The 14,713-nt window shown below is 42.6% G+C and overlaps 1 protein-coding gene across 1 annotated transcript in view; it reads right to left on the bottom strand.

The window, feature by feature from the left end:
* mpp3 (MAGUK p55 scaffold protein 3) overlaps positions 1-13,598 on the bottom strand; it is a 76,082-nt gene extending 62,484 nt beyond the window's left edge. The window contains exons 1-2 of the mRNA XM_003222672.3: positions 13,461-13,598; positions 7,268-7,393 (exon numbers count right to left, since the gene is read on the bottom strand). Coding sequence (XP_003222720.2) covers positions 7,268-7,292 — 25 coding nt within the window. The 5' untranslated portion in view covers positions 7,293-7,393; positions 13,461-13,598. The remainder of the gene's footprint in view (positions 1-7,267; positions 7,394-13,460) is intronic.
* Between the last annotated feature and the right edge of the window lie 1,115 nt (positions 13,599-14,713).

Raw genomic sequence — 14,713 nt, 5'->3', positions numbered from 1 at the left:
CTTTCATTACAACTACCAGAATCCCTAGATAGCATGGCCACTGTCCAAGGGTGCATCCACACTGTAGAATTAATGCAGTTTGACACCACTTTAACTACTACGGCTCAATGCTATGGAGTTTTACAAGGTCTTCAGCCTTCTCCATCAAAGAGTACTAATGCCTCACCAAACTACAGTTACTAGGATTCCATAGTATTGAGCCAAGACAGTTAAAGTGGACTCAAACTGCATTAATTCTGCTATGTAGATGCACCCCAAATTTTTCTGGTCCAAAAAAAAAAAACTTTTATGCACACAGAGACTTCAACAACACGAGGGATCAGCTACATGCGGGACCTGAACTAAGATACATCCTTTTGGAACTTTGTTGCCAGCATTGACAACATTGCATCTGAACTGATGTTTGTATTAAAAGAAAGATTAGCACATAACCTGGTAGTTCTGCAAATACTGGAGAGCATTAAATACTTCTGAAAAGTTATTTTTGTATCAGTAATGAGAACACAGGCCCCTGGTGGCACAGTGGATTAAACCGCTGAGCTGCTAACTTGCTTACCAAAACTCCGGGGAGTGGGGTGAGCTCCCACTGTTAGCCCCAGCTTCTGCCTACCTAGCAGTTCAAAATCAGGCAAATATGAGTAGATCAATAGGTACTGCTCCGGCAGGAAAGTAACAACGCTCCATGCAGTCATGCCAGCCACATGAACTTGGAGGTGTCTATGAACAATCCCGGCTCTTCGGCTTAGAAATAGAGATGAGCACCAACCCGCAGAGCTGGACTAGACTTAATGTCAGATGAAAACCTTTACCTTAATGAGAATACACATTTTGCTGCTGTAATCAGCAAGAGAAAATGGACAGGGTCTTTGTAGCCATGGTACAAGAACATGGAAATATTACTACTTAGAACAATAATTTCCAGAATCCCACAAATCTCCAAAGAAGGAGCCTCCCACCACACTCCAGGGCAGAGAGTTCCACTGCTGAACAGCTCTCACAGTGAGGACGTTCTTCCTAATGTTCAGGTGAAATCTCCTTTCCTGTAGTTTGAAGCCATTGTTTTGCGTCCTAGTCTCCAGGGCAGCAGAAAACAAGCTTGCTCCCCTTTCCCTATGACTTCTCCTCACATATTTATACATGGCCATCACGTCTTCTCTCAGCCTTCTCTTCTGCTAGCTAACTCTCCATACCATTGTTTTTGCTATGATACTCTTTATACCATTGCTTTTTGATTTTTCACTGCCTATACCTTGTTCCTGCAGTTCTCTTTCAATAATGCACTGTTTTAATATGACACATAAAACCATATTTGGCCATAAAACAAATTGTAAACTTCTTATTTAGGATAATGTTGTTGTTAGGACAAATGAATGTAACAAAGGAGCATATGAAAACTTTCAAGTTCAAGATTGCAAACAAAGCAAACAAAAGGGGAACCTGGCTGATGTTGTGCAGAAAGTGAGCAGGGTATATTAAACACAATTTGTCGTGTAATTTACTATAGTGTGTCATCAATTTGTGGTCATCAATACCAGAAACGTTATTTAATTGCTCATTATATTAGTACAGCCTCACAACTAACCTGCAAGTACAATATTCCAAAACAAACATTGAAGATTTTGTGTCAAACATTGATCAAATCTGCATATCCAAACCCTAAAGTCTTGCTAAAAGCTGGTACTGATGAACATACAAATGTTACACAAAAAAAATTATGGAAAAGATTTCCAATAAAATATGTATCTTCTCATATAAGGGAACATGCTTTAAAAATAATATACCTTTAGTATCTAATCACAGTAAACATGAAATAAATACACAAGCAAACAAATGCTGGAGGAACTGAAGAATACTGGGCACATATTTCCACATGTGATAAGAATTATCTAATATTTCCTAATTTTGCAGGAAAATATGTTTGAGAATAAGTCAAATTACAAACCAAGCTGTTCTTGCTGTTCTAAAAATAGAACCTTTCCTGTATTTTGAGACATCTGTGGGGCATTCAGGCATAAAGATCTGCTATTTATTTGTTTATTTTTCTGAAAGTCTGATAAAAGCTGAGAATTGGAAACAGAGTACCTCTCCATTGAAGGCTAGCATAAAACAGTAGGGAAATAGACCTTATAGAAAAGCTGACATATATTGGACAAGATAGAGAAAAACCAATCACAACTAAGTTTCTTTTCAATATAGTTTCTGTTATAAATTTAATCACTGACAGCAGGGAGTTTCCACCTTCTCAATGGTTGTGTTTGGACTCACTGAGCTTTAGTTGAATAATAAATTCAATGTCATTTTCTCATGCTGTGAAGCTATGAACCAAAGATTTCATATAAATCTTCAAAAATCCTGGAAATAATAAGAAATGTCTAGTGAACATAGCAACACCAATCACCTTGTGGGATGGGGCTGTGAAAATGTTATGCCCAAAAGGGACTTGAATTTGGATGTTAGAGGTGCATAAAATGGTGATACAACTTTAACTGCCATGGCTTGATGCTATAGAGCAGTGGTTCCCAACCTGTGGTCCATGGACTACCAGTGGTCCCCAAGAACTAAAATATGGTCCGCATCCTCACCGTTACTACACCGTTGCAACTAGAGAAGCTGGTCATGCGAAACCCTCATAGTGCCGAGGAAACGGGGATGTCAGGAGGGGAGAGGCTGACTACCCACAAAAGGCGCAACAACAAGCCTCCTGACTGCAGCTTCTCTTCCTCTTCCCTCCCCTTGAACGGAGCCGTTCCATGTGATGCCTAGAAGCAAGAGCACCTTGGTGTCTTCGTTTTTAGACTTGTTCCTGTGGTTATTTGGGGTTCTGATTCAGAAAATTGCATTGGATAGATCACATCAGCTCTGGATAGAGCCCCCAGATGGCGTAGTGGACTAAGTGACTTGAAGGTTGGGTTGCTGACCTGAAAGCTGCCAGGTTCGAATCCCACCTGGGGAGAGTGTGGATGAGCTCCCTCTATCAGCTCCAGCTCCATGCGGGGACATGAGAGGAGCCTCCCACAAGGATGGTAAAAACATCAAAACATCCGGGCGTCCCCTGGGCAACGTCCTTGCAGACGGCCAATTCTCTCACTCCAGAAGCAACTCCGGTTGCTCCTGACATGAAAAAAAAAAAGCTCTGGATTATTAAATATGGGTTTCTGTGGGCAAGCAGTTGGCGACTACTGGATGGCATATTTCTGTATCAGAAACTAGAGCTGATGTGGTCTATCCATATGCAATTTTCTGAATCAGCACCCCAAATAACAAAACTGAATCTAAAGTTGACCAAAAAACTATTTATAACCCTTTTGGTACTAATGTTGGAAAGTGGTTCCTGGTCAAAGTTGTCCCTGGTCAAAAAAAGGCTGGGAACCACTGCTATAGAATAATGGGAGTTGTCATTTTAGAAGGTCTTTGGTCTTCTCTGCCAAAGAATGCTGGTGCCTCACCAAACTACAACTCCCAAGATTCCATAGCATTGAGGTATTGCAGTTAAAGTGATGTCAAACTGCATTAATTCTACAGTGTAGATGCACATTTAGTTCCTCTTTACACACACAAAAACTGGGAAATGTGTGGCCAGGCAATAGCATAGTATGATCACAATGGCAAAGACTGGTCCCAGCAGACACCATTCTGCCTAAGATGATGGGTGTTGTAGTCCAATCCAACTAGAGACCAACAGGTTGTAGAAGATTCTCTTAATCGGTTCCCATTTTCACCTGCCTCATCAAAATTGCAACTCCCATAATTCCATAGCATTGAACAATGACAGTTAAAGTAGTCATAGAATCATAGAGTTTGGAGAGACCTCATGGACCATCCAATCCAACCCCCTGCCAAGAAGCAGGAAAATTGCATTCAAAGCACCCCCAACAGATGGCCAACTGCATATTGTCAAACTGCATTAATTCTACAATACACCTCCAATCAACCGCTCTAAATACTGCATAATCCTAACTCTCGTTCAAATCATTTGGTCAAATTAACCTCATATGATTAACCAGCTATGATTTCTTAAGCTGATCAAAAGTCTTACTAGTATCCTACCTTATAGAGCTGTTGTGGGGATTAAATGAGACAATGTACTTTGCATACTCACACACACCATACCAAAGCCTTATTGTTCAAAATACAGGCTGTCCGTGTTCATTTCGGGGGCCTGATCACAACTGGGAACACTGCCAGTTTAACACAACTCTTTAAACATTTCTTCCATTGTTCATCTGAAGAGAATTAAGTTCTGGATAATAGCATTTCATAATGAGATTCCCTCTTCCTCCGCTCCCCACACATCCACTTCTATTCTTAAATTATTTCCAGTGTTATTGTCTTTAGCCCAGATTTTCTCTCTCCTCCCCTCCCTTTCACACTTGCACACACACTCATTGCTGGAATTATTTTTCTCTAAGCTCTCTTGCCTCTAGATAGGAAAGGGGGAGAAATCTACCAGACATAGATCCTGGCAGGTGCTAGCCTGTTACAACACACACATGCACACTTCTAAATGAGAATTGTGGCACCTTAAAGACAATCAGATTTATTGAGGCATGAAGTGTTATCGGCTGCCAAATGTATGGGGGGGGGGGGGGAGGAATAAAGTTCTGCCAAATGAGGAAAACTGCCCCATTCAATGAAATTAAAAAACAGCCACCTTGTACTTCAGAAGGCAACATAAGCCTTTTAGGTGTCTTTCTCCATCTCTCCAAGTGGAGAGAGGATTTTTTTTTTTAGTCATGATATCCATCTGGGTAGCAGGGATTTCAGATGGAAATCTGGCAATGGCTCCTATATCTTTAAATAAGTTATAGAAGAGGGAATTTCAGCCACTTATTTCAAGTTAGAGGAGCTATTGCCAGGTTTCCATACTGGACACATCTGCACAGACTGTTTAGGTTAGTTTCAAACCAGCATAGAAGAAAGTGATTTCTGTATTCAGATGATTAGATTGGTAATCCTGGAACAAGTTTGAGGCCCAGATAATGATTACATACACCAAAGAAGCTGGCCTCAAACTGGTTCCAGGTTCCGCAGCCTCCATGGCTTGATAGACACAATGGAGCACTTCAGGTTTCCGCACAGTGATTCCCATTCTACAGAGCTGATTTTGCTATGCAATGCAGTTTATACTAGAGTGCGCTAATGCACAGTATGAGCTCTATTTTGGAATAAATAACAACATCATTTTATTATGGTCCAAATATCTTTTTTTATCCATAGGTATACAAGGTGTTCACGGTTAATAAGGTTAACAGCAGCCAGCTGATTAGACATATAGTTTGATAATATTTACAAAGCTTTTTAGAATACAGAGTTAAAAATGGCTTGATGCCATACATGATGACTAAAAACATAAATTAAAATCTGCAAAAGGTACCTGTATGTTTCAGCCTGTGCCTAAAATTGGAAATTGTCTAATCCTGGCTGCCATGGAAAGAAACTTGGCAACTGCCAAGGCCATGTGGGGAAGATTGTCACCAAGTAGAAACTTCACATAAAGTTTCACTGGACTAGCTGGTAAATTTCTCAATAGGGAATTGATTATGTGTGCTCGGGACTGTTCATAGAAAATCCATGACAATAGAATATGGTAGATGCATTCCACTTCCTGTTTGTCACATGGGCAGAGTCTTTCTTTATATGGGATACCCACGAATCTCCCATGCAGCCGTTCTGATGGAAGCACATTACATCTTGCTTTGGAAAACAGACGGTGGTATTTGGCCACAGTCAAGTTCTTTAAGTAGTTTGCTACGTGGAAAGACCTGACATAATGTATGGACAGAGCACTTGGGGAGCAAGATACATATGAACAAGAACGTAGCTCACAAGATACAATGTCCCACAGTCTCTGTTGATTGATTTGAGAGCCATATCAAAGCCCAAATGAGTTAAGAGGGATACAGAAAGGCCAATGAAGGAGGCTTTCTTAGAATTGATCTTACACCAACTGTTTAAGTACTCATCCTGAGCTAAGTAAGGAATCAGACTGGATTCTAGACTGAGAACTCTGGTCTTGAGCCAAAAAGCCAGGCTCTTATTAACAAGAGTATTTCCCTGGATTGAAGTAGCAAGACACAGGATGGAACACATATGGAGAGCTAGAAGAGGGACACTATTTTGGAGTATCCCCCAACTTTGCTTATCTTGATTTAAAGGGCTTAAAATACACTAGAGCGTGTTTTTGTGGTGTGCGTTGTAGAGCTGCTACACTTCGAAGCTGCATTAAGTGGACAGTGTTGATTGGGCTCCTGTCACAAGCAATGGCTGCTGAAATTCCTCTTCTACACAGCCATTAAAGATACACAATCCTTTTCCAAATCCAATCAAACTCCATTCAAGGCCCATTCTGACATCATTTTGGTATCAGGCAAAGCTTGTTTAAAGTCCATTGGGGGGGGGGGGGGGGTTGATGATGGCAGTTTGCTATACAGTTGCTACAGTGGTTTAGCACTGTTGAATAAGTGTTGAATGAGTGTTGAATAAGGACTTTGGGAGACGAGGGTCAAATCCTCACTTAGGCATGAAAAGCTACTGGCTGCCACTCTCTTAGCCTCAGAGGAAGGCAAAAAGCAATTCTTGCCAAGAAAACCCAGTGATAGATTCACCAGAAGTCGGAAATAACTCCAAGTCAAATAACAATAACAACAACTTGGCCATAGCGGAGTCACATCATGTAGCGGTATGAACGCTGAGATATGATTCTGGAGAACTTCCAGCAAAAGGACACCATAGAATGACATGGAGCATCTAGAAAAGTTCTAGGGAGAACATATTTTGTCAGATGTGGGTAGGTATAACTGCAGATACCAGAGTCTTGCTGTATATGAATACTGTATGCATGACTTTCTTCTTCTCCACTTTTTCTTCCAAACAAGTCTATGAGGTATGTAAAGCTGAGAAAGAGTGACAAGCTGAAGGCCACCCAGTGAGTTCCATAACTCAATGGGCACTAGAACATTTATTTGCCACATCCCAGTCCAGTATTGACATCACTACCCAAATTACCTGAAAACACAAAGATTGGTACTTTTCACGTAATATCATTATAACACTATGATACCACTCTGGCCGTCATGGCTGGATCCTATGGAGTCCTGGAATGTGTAGTTTTATGAGGCACTTAGAATCCTCATTCAGAGAATTCTAGTGTCTCCACAGACTACAAATCCCAGGATTTTCTAACATGCAACCACAGTAGTCAAAATTGGATCAAACTGCAACATATATTAAAGAGAACTCAATTGGACAACATGCTAAATTTCCTTACCTGAATCTTCTGATAGGACAGGCATGGCTTGTTTCTCACTCACTCACTATCTATAAATGATAAGTGGCTGTGAACTGGATGTCCAGTCCACTTCTGAGGGCCAAGATTTACACGTGAGCGATATGCCTGTAAAACACACAAAAGTTCATTAAAAATACTTTCATATTTCTTAAAACAAAGAAACAAAGAACAAGAGAACATGTGGATTTTTATCAGGCCAACTAGTTAAGGAATTATAACTCATTCAGAAATGTATTTATTTATAATAATATATTGGCCTTTCTCAAGATGGCTCAAGTTATAAGCCTCTTTCACTGAATCAATCTGCTTATATGGTATTCCTCTTCCCCTATTATCTATTTCCTTTATTCTGGTTGACCTAACAATATTCTCTTCCCTGAGTCATGTGGTTTCATGATGTGTCCAATTACAATGGCCTCAGTATGGGTATTTTGATTTGCTCTCGGACACATTTATTCGTGTTCTTGGTAACCCATGGCATCTGTTAAACTGGCCTCAGGCACATTTCAATGAGTTCATTCTCTTCCTGTCAGCTTTCTTCGCTGTCCAGTTTTTCACAACCATATGTGGAAATCAAAAGTACTATGGAATGGATTATCCTGAATTTGACTTTTAATTAATCCTCTACTACATTATATTTTTCCCCCTTCCAATCTGCATATATGCTCAGTCATGTATGCACATCTCACAATTTCCCCTAAGGAATATGGGCAAACGGCTGTCCCAGTGACCAAGTTAATAATCACAACAACCCTATGAAATAGACTACAGTAGACTGGGAGCCAGCTATTGGCCTGTGTTCACTAAATGGGCATTTGAACCTTGGTTTCTCAGATCTTAATCTAAAGGTATATCCACATTGCACATCCTATGGGATCCTGGGGTTTGTAAATTATTAGTCAGGTCCTTGTGCATTGGCACACCTGCCTTTGCCTTCTTGGACAAAAGCCGCAGTGATAGGGTTAAACTACATTAAAGGCACAGCATTGATTGAATGCACTATATTAAATGTACAGCATGAAGCTGTATGTTATTTTCATTTTTGCCCATAAGAAAGCATACAGGAGCGTGAGCTATTTCTATCCCACTGCATAGATGTGGGGAAGACTTAAATCTCCCCTAAGCCATCTTGTCACTAATCTCTGCCTTATAGGGGCAGAAAAAACAACAACCAGTGAATGGGCAAATCTTTGTTCATACTTCTCAGATCACAGGTAGTTGCAAACTTGGGGTGGGGTAGGAATTAAACTTTTTTTTATCTGTGTACAGTGGTCTCTATTCAGGCCACTATACATATCTGCCATTAGAATATACACATTCTGTGCACACAGGCCCATCAAATATAGACAGAACAGTCCCACAATGAGCAAGTTTTTGGTTAGCAATACCAAACTTGTTCTCTGACAAGCCCCTGGGAATGTTCTTGCATTGTTCGCCCCACTATGATGGACAACTCTAATTTTAAAAGGTCTTGAGCTGACTGGTATTACATAATTTCCTCCATTTCCAGCAAGTCCTCTTGCTTTATTAAGGACCTTAAGTGACCCATTTCCAGCAGCATTTGGTCCATATGAAGTGATGGTTCATTGCTTTACACACAGAAATTGCTTGGGGGGGGGGGTTGTGGTTCAGTAGTAAATCACATGCTGGACATCACAGAAAATCTCCAGTTCAGTTCTCAGCCTCTCCAGTTCCAAAAACAAGTAGCATTTTCTAGGAGCTTTGAAAAAATACTTTTAAAGACTGCAAGTCCCAAAATCTCCAGACATCTCTCGATACCTTGGCGGTTCTAGGAAAAGTAATCTTAGAGATGTGAGAGAGGGAGTCTATCTCCCCTTTTCTACCTGAGTCTAAGGAACTAGTCTCTATTCTAAACCAGTGAAGTTTTTTTTTTTAAGGTGAACAAGTTGATATTGAATCCAGGCAAAACAAAGTTGTTTCTAGTCATTCAAAAGGCAGAGCAAAGAATAAAGATTCAGCCTGTGCTGGATGGAATTACAATGCCCCTAAATACACTGTTTGTACCTTGGGTATATTCCTAGATTCAGCACTGACCCTGGACGCTCAGGTTTCTGCATTGGCCAGGCATGCATTTGAACAGGTAGTGTGCCAGCTACACTTGTTCCTTGGGATGTTTAACGTGGCCAAGGTGACACAGCATGATTTAGCTATATTCTAAATGAATTACTATAATGCATAAAATGTGGGGCTGTTCTTGGAGAGTGTTCAGAAACATGGTCCAAAAAGCTGAGGCCAAGATTGTTAACAGGTGATGGTTACAGGTAACACACAACTCCCTTGCTGCAACAACTCCACCAGCTGCCAGTTCATTTTGGAGCTAAATTCAAAGTGGTGGTTATGGTCTAAAAAGCCCTATAGGCCCCAAGCCCAGCTGATTTGAAGGACAATATCTTCCCATACAGACCTGCCCAAGCTACAGGGAGGTATTTCTTTCTATCTCACCACCTTCAGATCCAAATTGGTGGGGATAAAGGAAAAGCTCTGCAGTTGTTTCCGCACTTTGGAACCCCTTCCCTAGAATAAGTCTTTCTTCGTCATCCCTTTAGTGGCAGGTTAAGACCTCTCTTTTCCAGTAAGCCTTTGCAAATTGATTTTTAACAAGAACATAAAGCTTTTTATAGAGCTGTGCTGTTTTAATCTTTGTCTTTAAGATTTTAAATGGTTTTAAATTTGTTCTTGTGTGATACTGCTTTAATATTAATTCTGCATGTTTTCCATTACATATATATTTATATATAATTTTCTGTCTCCTTCAAAGCAGACTTAAGTCTGTGAAAAGATATGATATATAAAATGATAGGTGGAGAGATAAATAGATGGGTATCCACCAGTTACTATCAGTCAGAATAAATCAACCATCTTCAAGCTGAAGCTATCCAAATGGACTTCAGTATCTTTCATTTTGAATAACCATCCTGTCTGAGGTGTGGAGATTTATAGCTCAGCACATCTGGAGGACATCTCCTTGGAGGAGGCTGAAGTAGATATAATACTAGACTCAACAAACAATAAATCTGACCTCATGGAAGATAGATGCCTATGCTCCAATGAGCCAGCACAGCTCTCCCTGCTAGCGATCAGCTCTACCATGAGCAACCTGAAGGTCACAGAAGGATCTCATGTAGTATATAGGCAGCTGAAAGGCTGTCAGGAATTGTGGGAGTTAAAGGCCAAAACACCTGGAGGGCCGAAGTTTGCCCATGCCTGCTATAAATCCAGATGTTTTGCATTCCTATGTTAGGACATGTTTTCATGTTCCTGGCCATCTATGTTTCACACATAGCTGAGAGCTAGGTGTTATGCCCTCCACACAACAGCACATAAATCCAGGGACACTGGAAGGTTACTTTTTTGAACTACAATTCCCAGAACTCTCCCAGACAGCAGATTTTGGAATAATCTCGAGCTTCAAAGGGCCCTAAAGAATTTGCCACTCACTGAATCCTATAGTTTCTGCCAACATAATGCATCAAACCAAGCACAACATCACCAGACGGTCAAGAGCAGTCATCATTATCTCAGAATATGGCTGTGCACTCTTAACCTTCTTCTGAGTATCCCACAAGAAGATGTCTGGTTCACCAGGGTGAGAAAGATGATTTGATGCACCAGAACTGTCCTCAGGGATAGACCAAAGACATTTTGCAATCTAAGGCAAAGAATATAATCACACTCTCCTCTCTTCCACTTACATAAACCAACCATTTGCTTTGCAGCTACTGCTGGCATTGATTTTTAACCACTTTTTCTTCCCAGCAGCTTGTTTCCCTATTTCATCCCCACACAACTTCTCCTTGTCTTAGATGACCAGTGCAATACCTTTCCCTAAACCGTACTGGGCTCCTGGTCTGTGGTTTCCATCTCCTTTGTTCCTTTCTTCATATCACAAGCATGTCCTGAGGTCAACAGAAGAACAGAGGCCACTTTCACCATTAAGCAGGTTGAGGCAGTCCCTTCAGGTGACAAGAATGAAGAGGTGACTGCAAATATAGGAGGAGACTTCTGTGCACTATATGACTTGCCAAAATCAGAAGTAGACAACAATCAGGTACTGGCTGCTGTGTTGGCCCCCAAGAGATTGGAGGGCAGCATCCCACACCATACCCCCATCATGTAAAATAAACAAAATAGTTTGCTTCCAAATGATGAAGAAAATATATGTCTTTTTTTCTCAATGAGTCATTACTCTCAACTTTTCATGAACTCTAACTTTTAAAATATTTTCAAGAGGAGGAATTGAAACTCTGTGAGACATGAACTACCAGGGGTGAACTTTCTATCCCTGACCTTGTCAATGATCCTCTAGTAAGCCCAGTATGGTCAGAATGACAGACAGTCTATAGGTTTGGAAGCAGTTTTGTTCCAATCCCTACCTGAAAATATTGGGATGAAACCTGGGAACTGTGTGCACAACATGGGTTCTGTCACTGGACCACAGGCTCTCTAGATTATGACAGCAATGCATCTGAGCATGTACAGAGCAATGTCCCTCCTCCATGAGTAACCACCACTCATTCCATAAAGAACATAAGCCTCAAGCTAGGCCTACAACCTGCCTGATCAAAAATTTAATTTGCACCTCTAAATGATCTGCCAGAAGTGCTAAAACCAGCCATCAGCTCAGCAGGTAATCATTTGAAACCTAAGGAAGGTGTCTGAAGTTTTGACATCTAATACCAACTCTACATGAGTTGTCCGAGTTCTTGGGACCCACCATCAACTCTAAAGGAACTGCTCTAGGTCCTGAAACCCACCATCAACTCTAAAGCAGATAATCTAGGTCTTGCATCAACTCTAAGGGATCTGCTCTAGGTCCTGAAATCCACCATCAACTCTAAGGTGAATCTGTTTTAATTCGTATTTATATGTTTGCTGATTTTAGTTAATGTTATGTATTGCTTTTGTGTGTGTAGTGCGGCAATGGATTTTGCCTAATTGTATGCCACTCTGAATCCCCCTTGGGGAGAAAGAGAGTGAAATAGAAATGTAGTAAATAAACAAATAAGGGAGCTCCTCTAGGTCCTGAAACCCACTATCAACTCTAAGGAAGCTGTTCTACATCAGGAAACCCACCGTCAACTCTAAGGGAGCTAATCTGGCTCCTGACACCTGCCATCAACTCTAAGGGAACTAATCTACATCCTGCCATCAACTATAAGGGAGCTGTTCTAGGTCCTGAAATCCACCATCTACTCTAAGGGAGCTGCTCTGGGTCCTGAAACCTAGTATCAACTCTAAGGGAGCTAATCTACATCCTACCATCAACTCTTAAGGAACATAATCTAGGTCCTGAAACCTACCATCAACTCTAAGGGAGATAATCTAGGTCCTGAAACCCAAGAGCAATTCTAAGAGAGATAATCTAGGTCCTGAAACCTACCATCAACTCTAAGGGAGATAATCTATGTCCTGCCATCAACTCTAAGGGAGATAATTTAGGTCCTGAAACCCACCATCAACTCTAAGAAGCTACTTTGGGTCCTGAAATCCACCATCAACTCTAAGGGAGCTGTTCTGGGTCCTGAAGCCAACCCTTAATTCTATGGTAGTTGACCTAGGCCCTGTAAACACAGCAATTTAAAGCAGCTGTCCAAGGTAGTGAAATCAGTCCTCGCCACTAAGGCAGCTGTCCTGAGTCCTGAAAACTACCTTCACTGAGAAGGGAGCTGTTTTAGGTGCTGAAACCTATCCAAACAGGACCAAATGACACCCCCTCCCCAGTTTCCGGCCCACAACTCAGAGGTTTGAATTAAAACAGCCCCCTTCTCTTCCTCTCCTGGAATGCATGGTCCAGGCCTGAGAGTTGTCCCTCGCAAGCAGCACCGGGCAGCCACCAGCCACCATGAGCCAGCATCTCTGGGGAAGCCGGGGAAGCTTTTCCTTCCCCCCAAAAGAGACCCCCGAGAAGCTCCGCCCCCCTCTTTTCGGGGTGGAAGGAAGAGAGGGGTGGTCTGCGGGGGCGGGGATGGAGGAGAGGGGCCTGGGATGGGGAGAGGAGAAGATCGGGGCGGCAGGAGCCTTTGTGGGCGGGAATAAGGGGAATGTGAGGCAGTGGGGCAAAGGCTCAGCTCCCCTCCTCCCCGCTCCTAGGCCTGCTTGGGCCTCTCCGTCCTTCCTCCCCATAGAACACCCCTTCTGTTGGCAACATTACCTGCAGGACCGCTTGGGGTTGGATGGGTTGTCTCGGCCCCTTCCTCCGTCGCCACCTCCTGGGGCGTCCGGCGGCTGCGCGCACTGGCTGGGCCGCGTCTTCTTCCTCCTCCTCCTCCTCCTCCTCCTCCTCCTTTTCCTCCTCCTCCTCTTCCTCCTCCGTCTTGGCAAGGCGCGCCTCGCTCATGCGCTTCAGAGCCGCTCCAGAGCAGCCCCGATCCCGCGTCGCCTTCCTTCCTTCCTTCTTTTGTTCAGCGCTGGAAGCAAAGACCCTTCTCCTTCTCCGCCCCCAACTGGCCTCGATCCCATCCAGGGTCTTGGGCCAATCGGCTTCTGGGGGAGACCAGGAGCAAACGGATAGGAAGATTTCCTTAGGATGCATCTCAAACCCACATTTTTCTAGCTCTTACTGCAGGCCTGGGCAAACTTCGGCCCTCCCAGGTGTTTTGGACTCCAACTCCCACAATTCCTAACAGCCGGTAGGCTGTTAGGAATTGTGGGAGTTGGAGTCCAAAACACCTGGGAGGGCCGAAGTTTGCCCAGGCCTGCCCTACTGTTAGAGATACTGTTACAAGGTTATAGGTTTTCTATAAATCTGCCATCCCTGTAGAATGAAGGCAGTTTGACACACCACCTGAACGGCCATGGCTCAATGGAATGGAAGCCTGGGAGTTGTAGTTTTACATGGTGCTGATGCCTCACCAAACCACAGCTCCCAGGATTCCAAAGCACTGAGCCATGGCAGTTCAAGCAGCATCAAAGTGCATTAATTCAACAATGTAGATACACTCTAAGGTTGCCATCCCAGGCACACATTCTCCAGAGTAAACCATACTAAAGGATTGACTTGGGGTTGACAGAATCACTGGGTTGCTGTGAGTTTTCCAGGCTGTATGGCCATGTTCCAGAAGCATTCTCTCCTGACGTTTCTACCACATCTATGGCAGGCATCCTTAGAGGTTGTGAGGTATATTGGAAACTAGGCAAGTGGGGTTTTTATGTCTGTGGAAGGTCCAGGGTGGGAAAAAGAACTCTGGTCTGTTTGAGGCAAGTGTGAATGTTGCAATTGGCCACCTTGATTAGCACTGAATAGCCATGCAGCTTCAAGGCCTGTCTGCTTCTTTCCTGGGGGAATCCTTTGTTGAGAGGTGATTAGCTAGCCCTGATTGTTTCTTGTCTGGAATTCCCCTGTTCTTCAGTGTTGTACTTTATTTACTGTCCTGATTTTAGAGGTTTTTTTAAATACTGGTAGCC

This window comes from Anolis carolinensis, chromosome 6 (assembly GCF_035594765.1).
Source record: "Anolis carolinensis isolate JA03-04 chromosome 6, rAnoCar3.1.pri, whole genome shotgun sequence".
NCBI classification, from domain to species: Eukaryota; Metazoa; Chordata; class Lepidosauria; order Squamata; family Dactyloidae; genus Anolis; species Anolis carolinensis.
The sequence above is the reverse complement of the archived record's forward strand: the minus strand, read 5'-3'. Positions and strand labels throughout refer to the sequence as shown.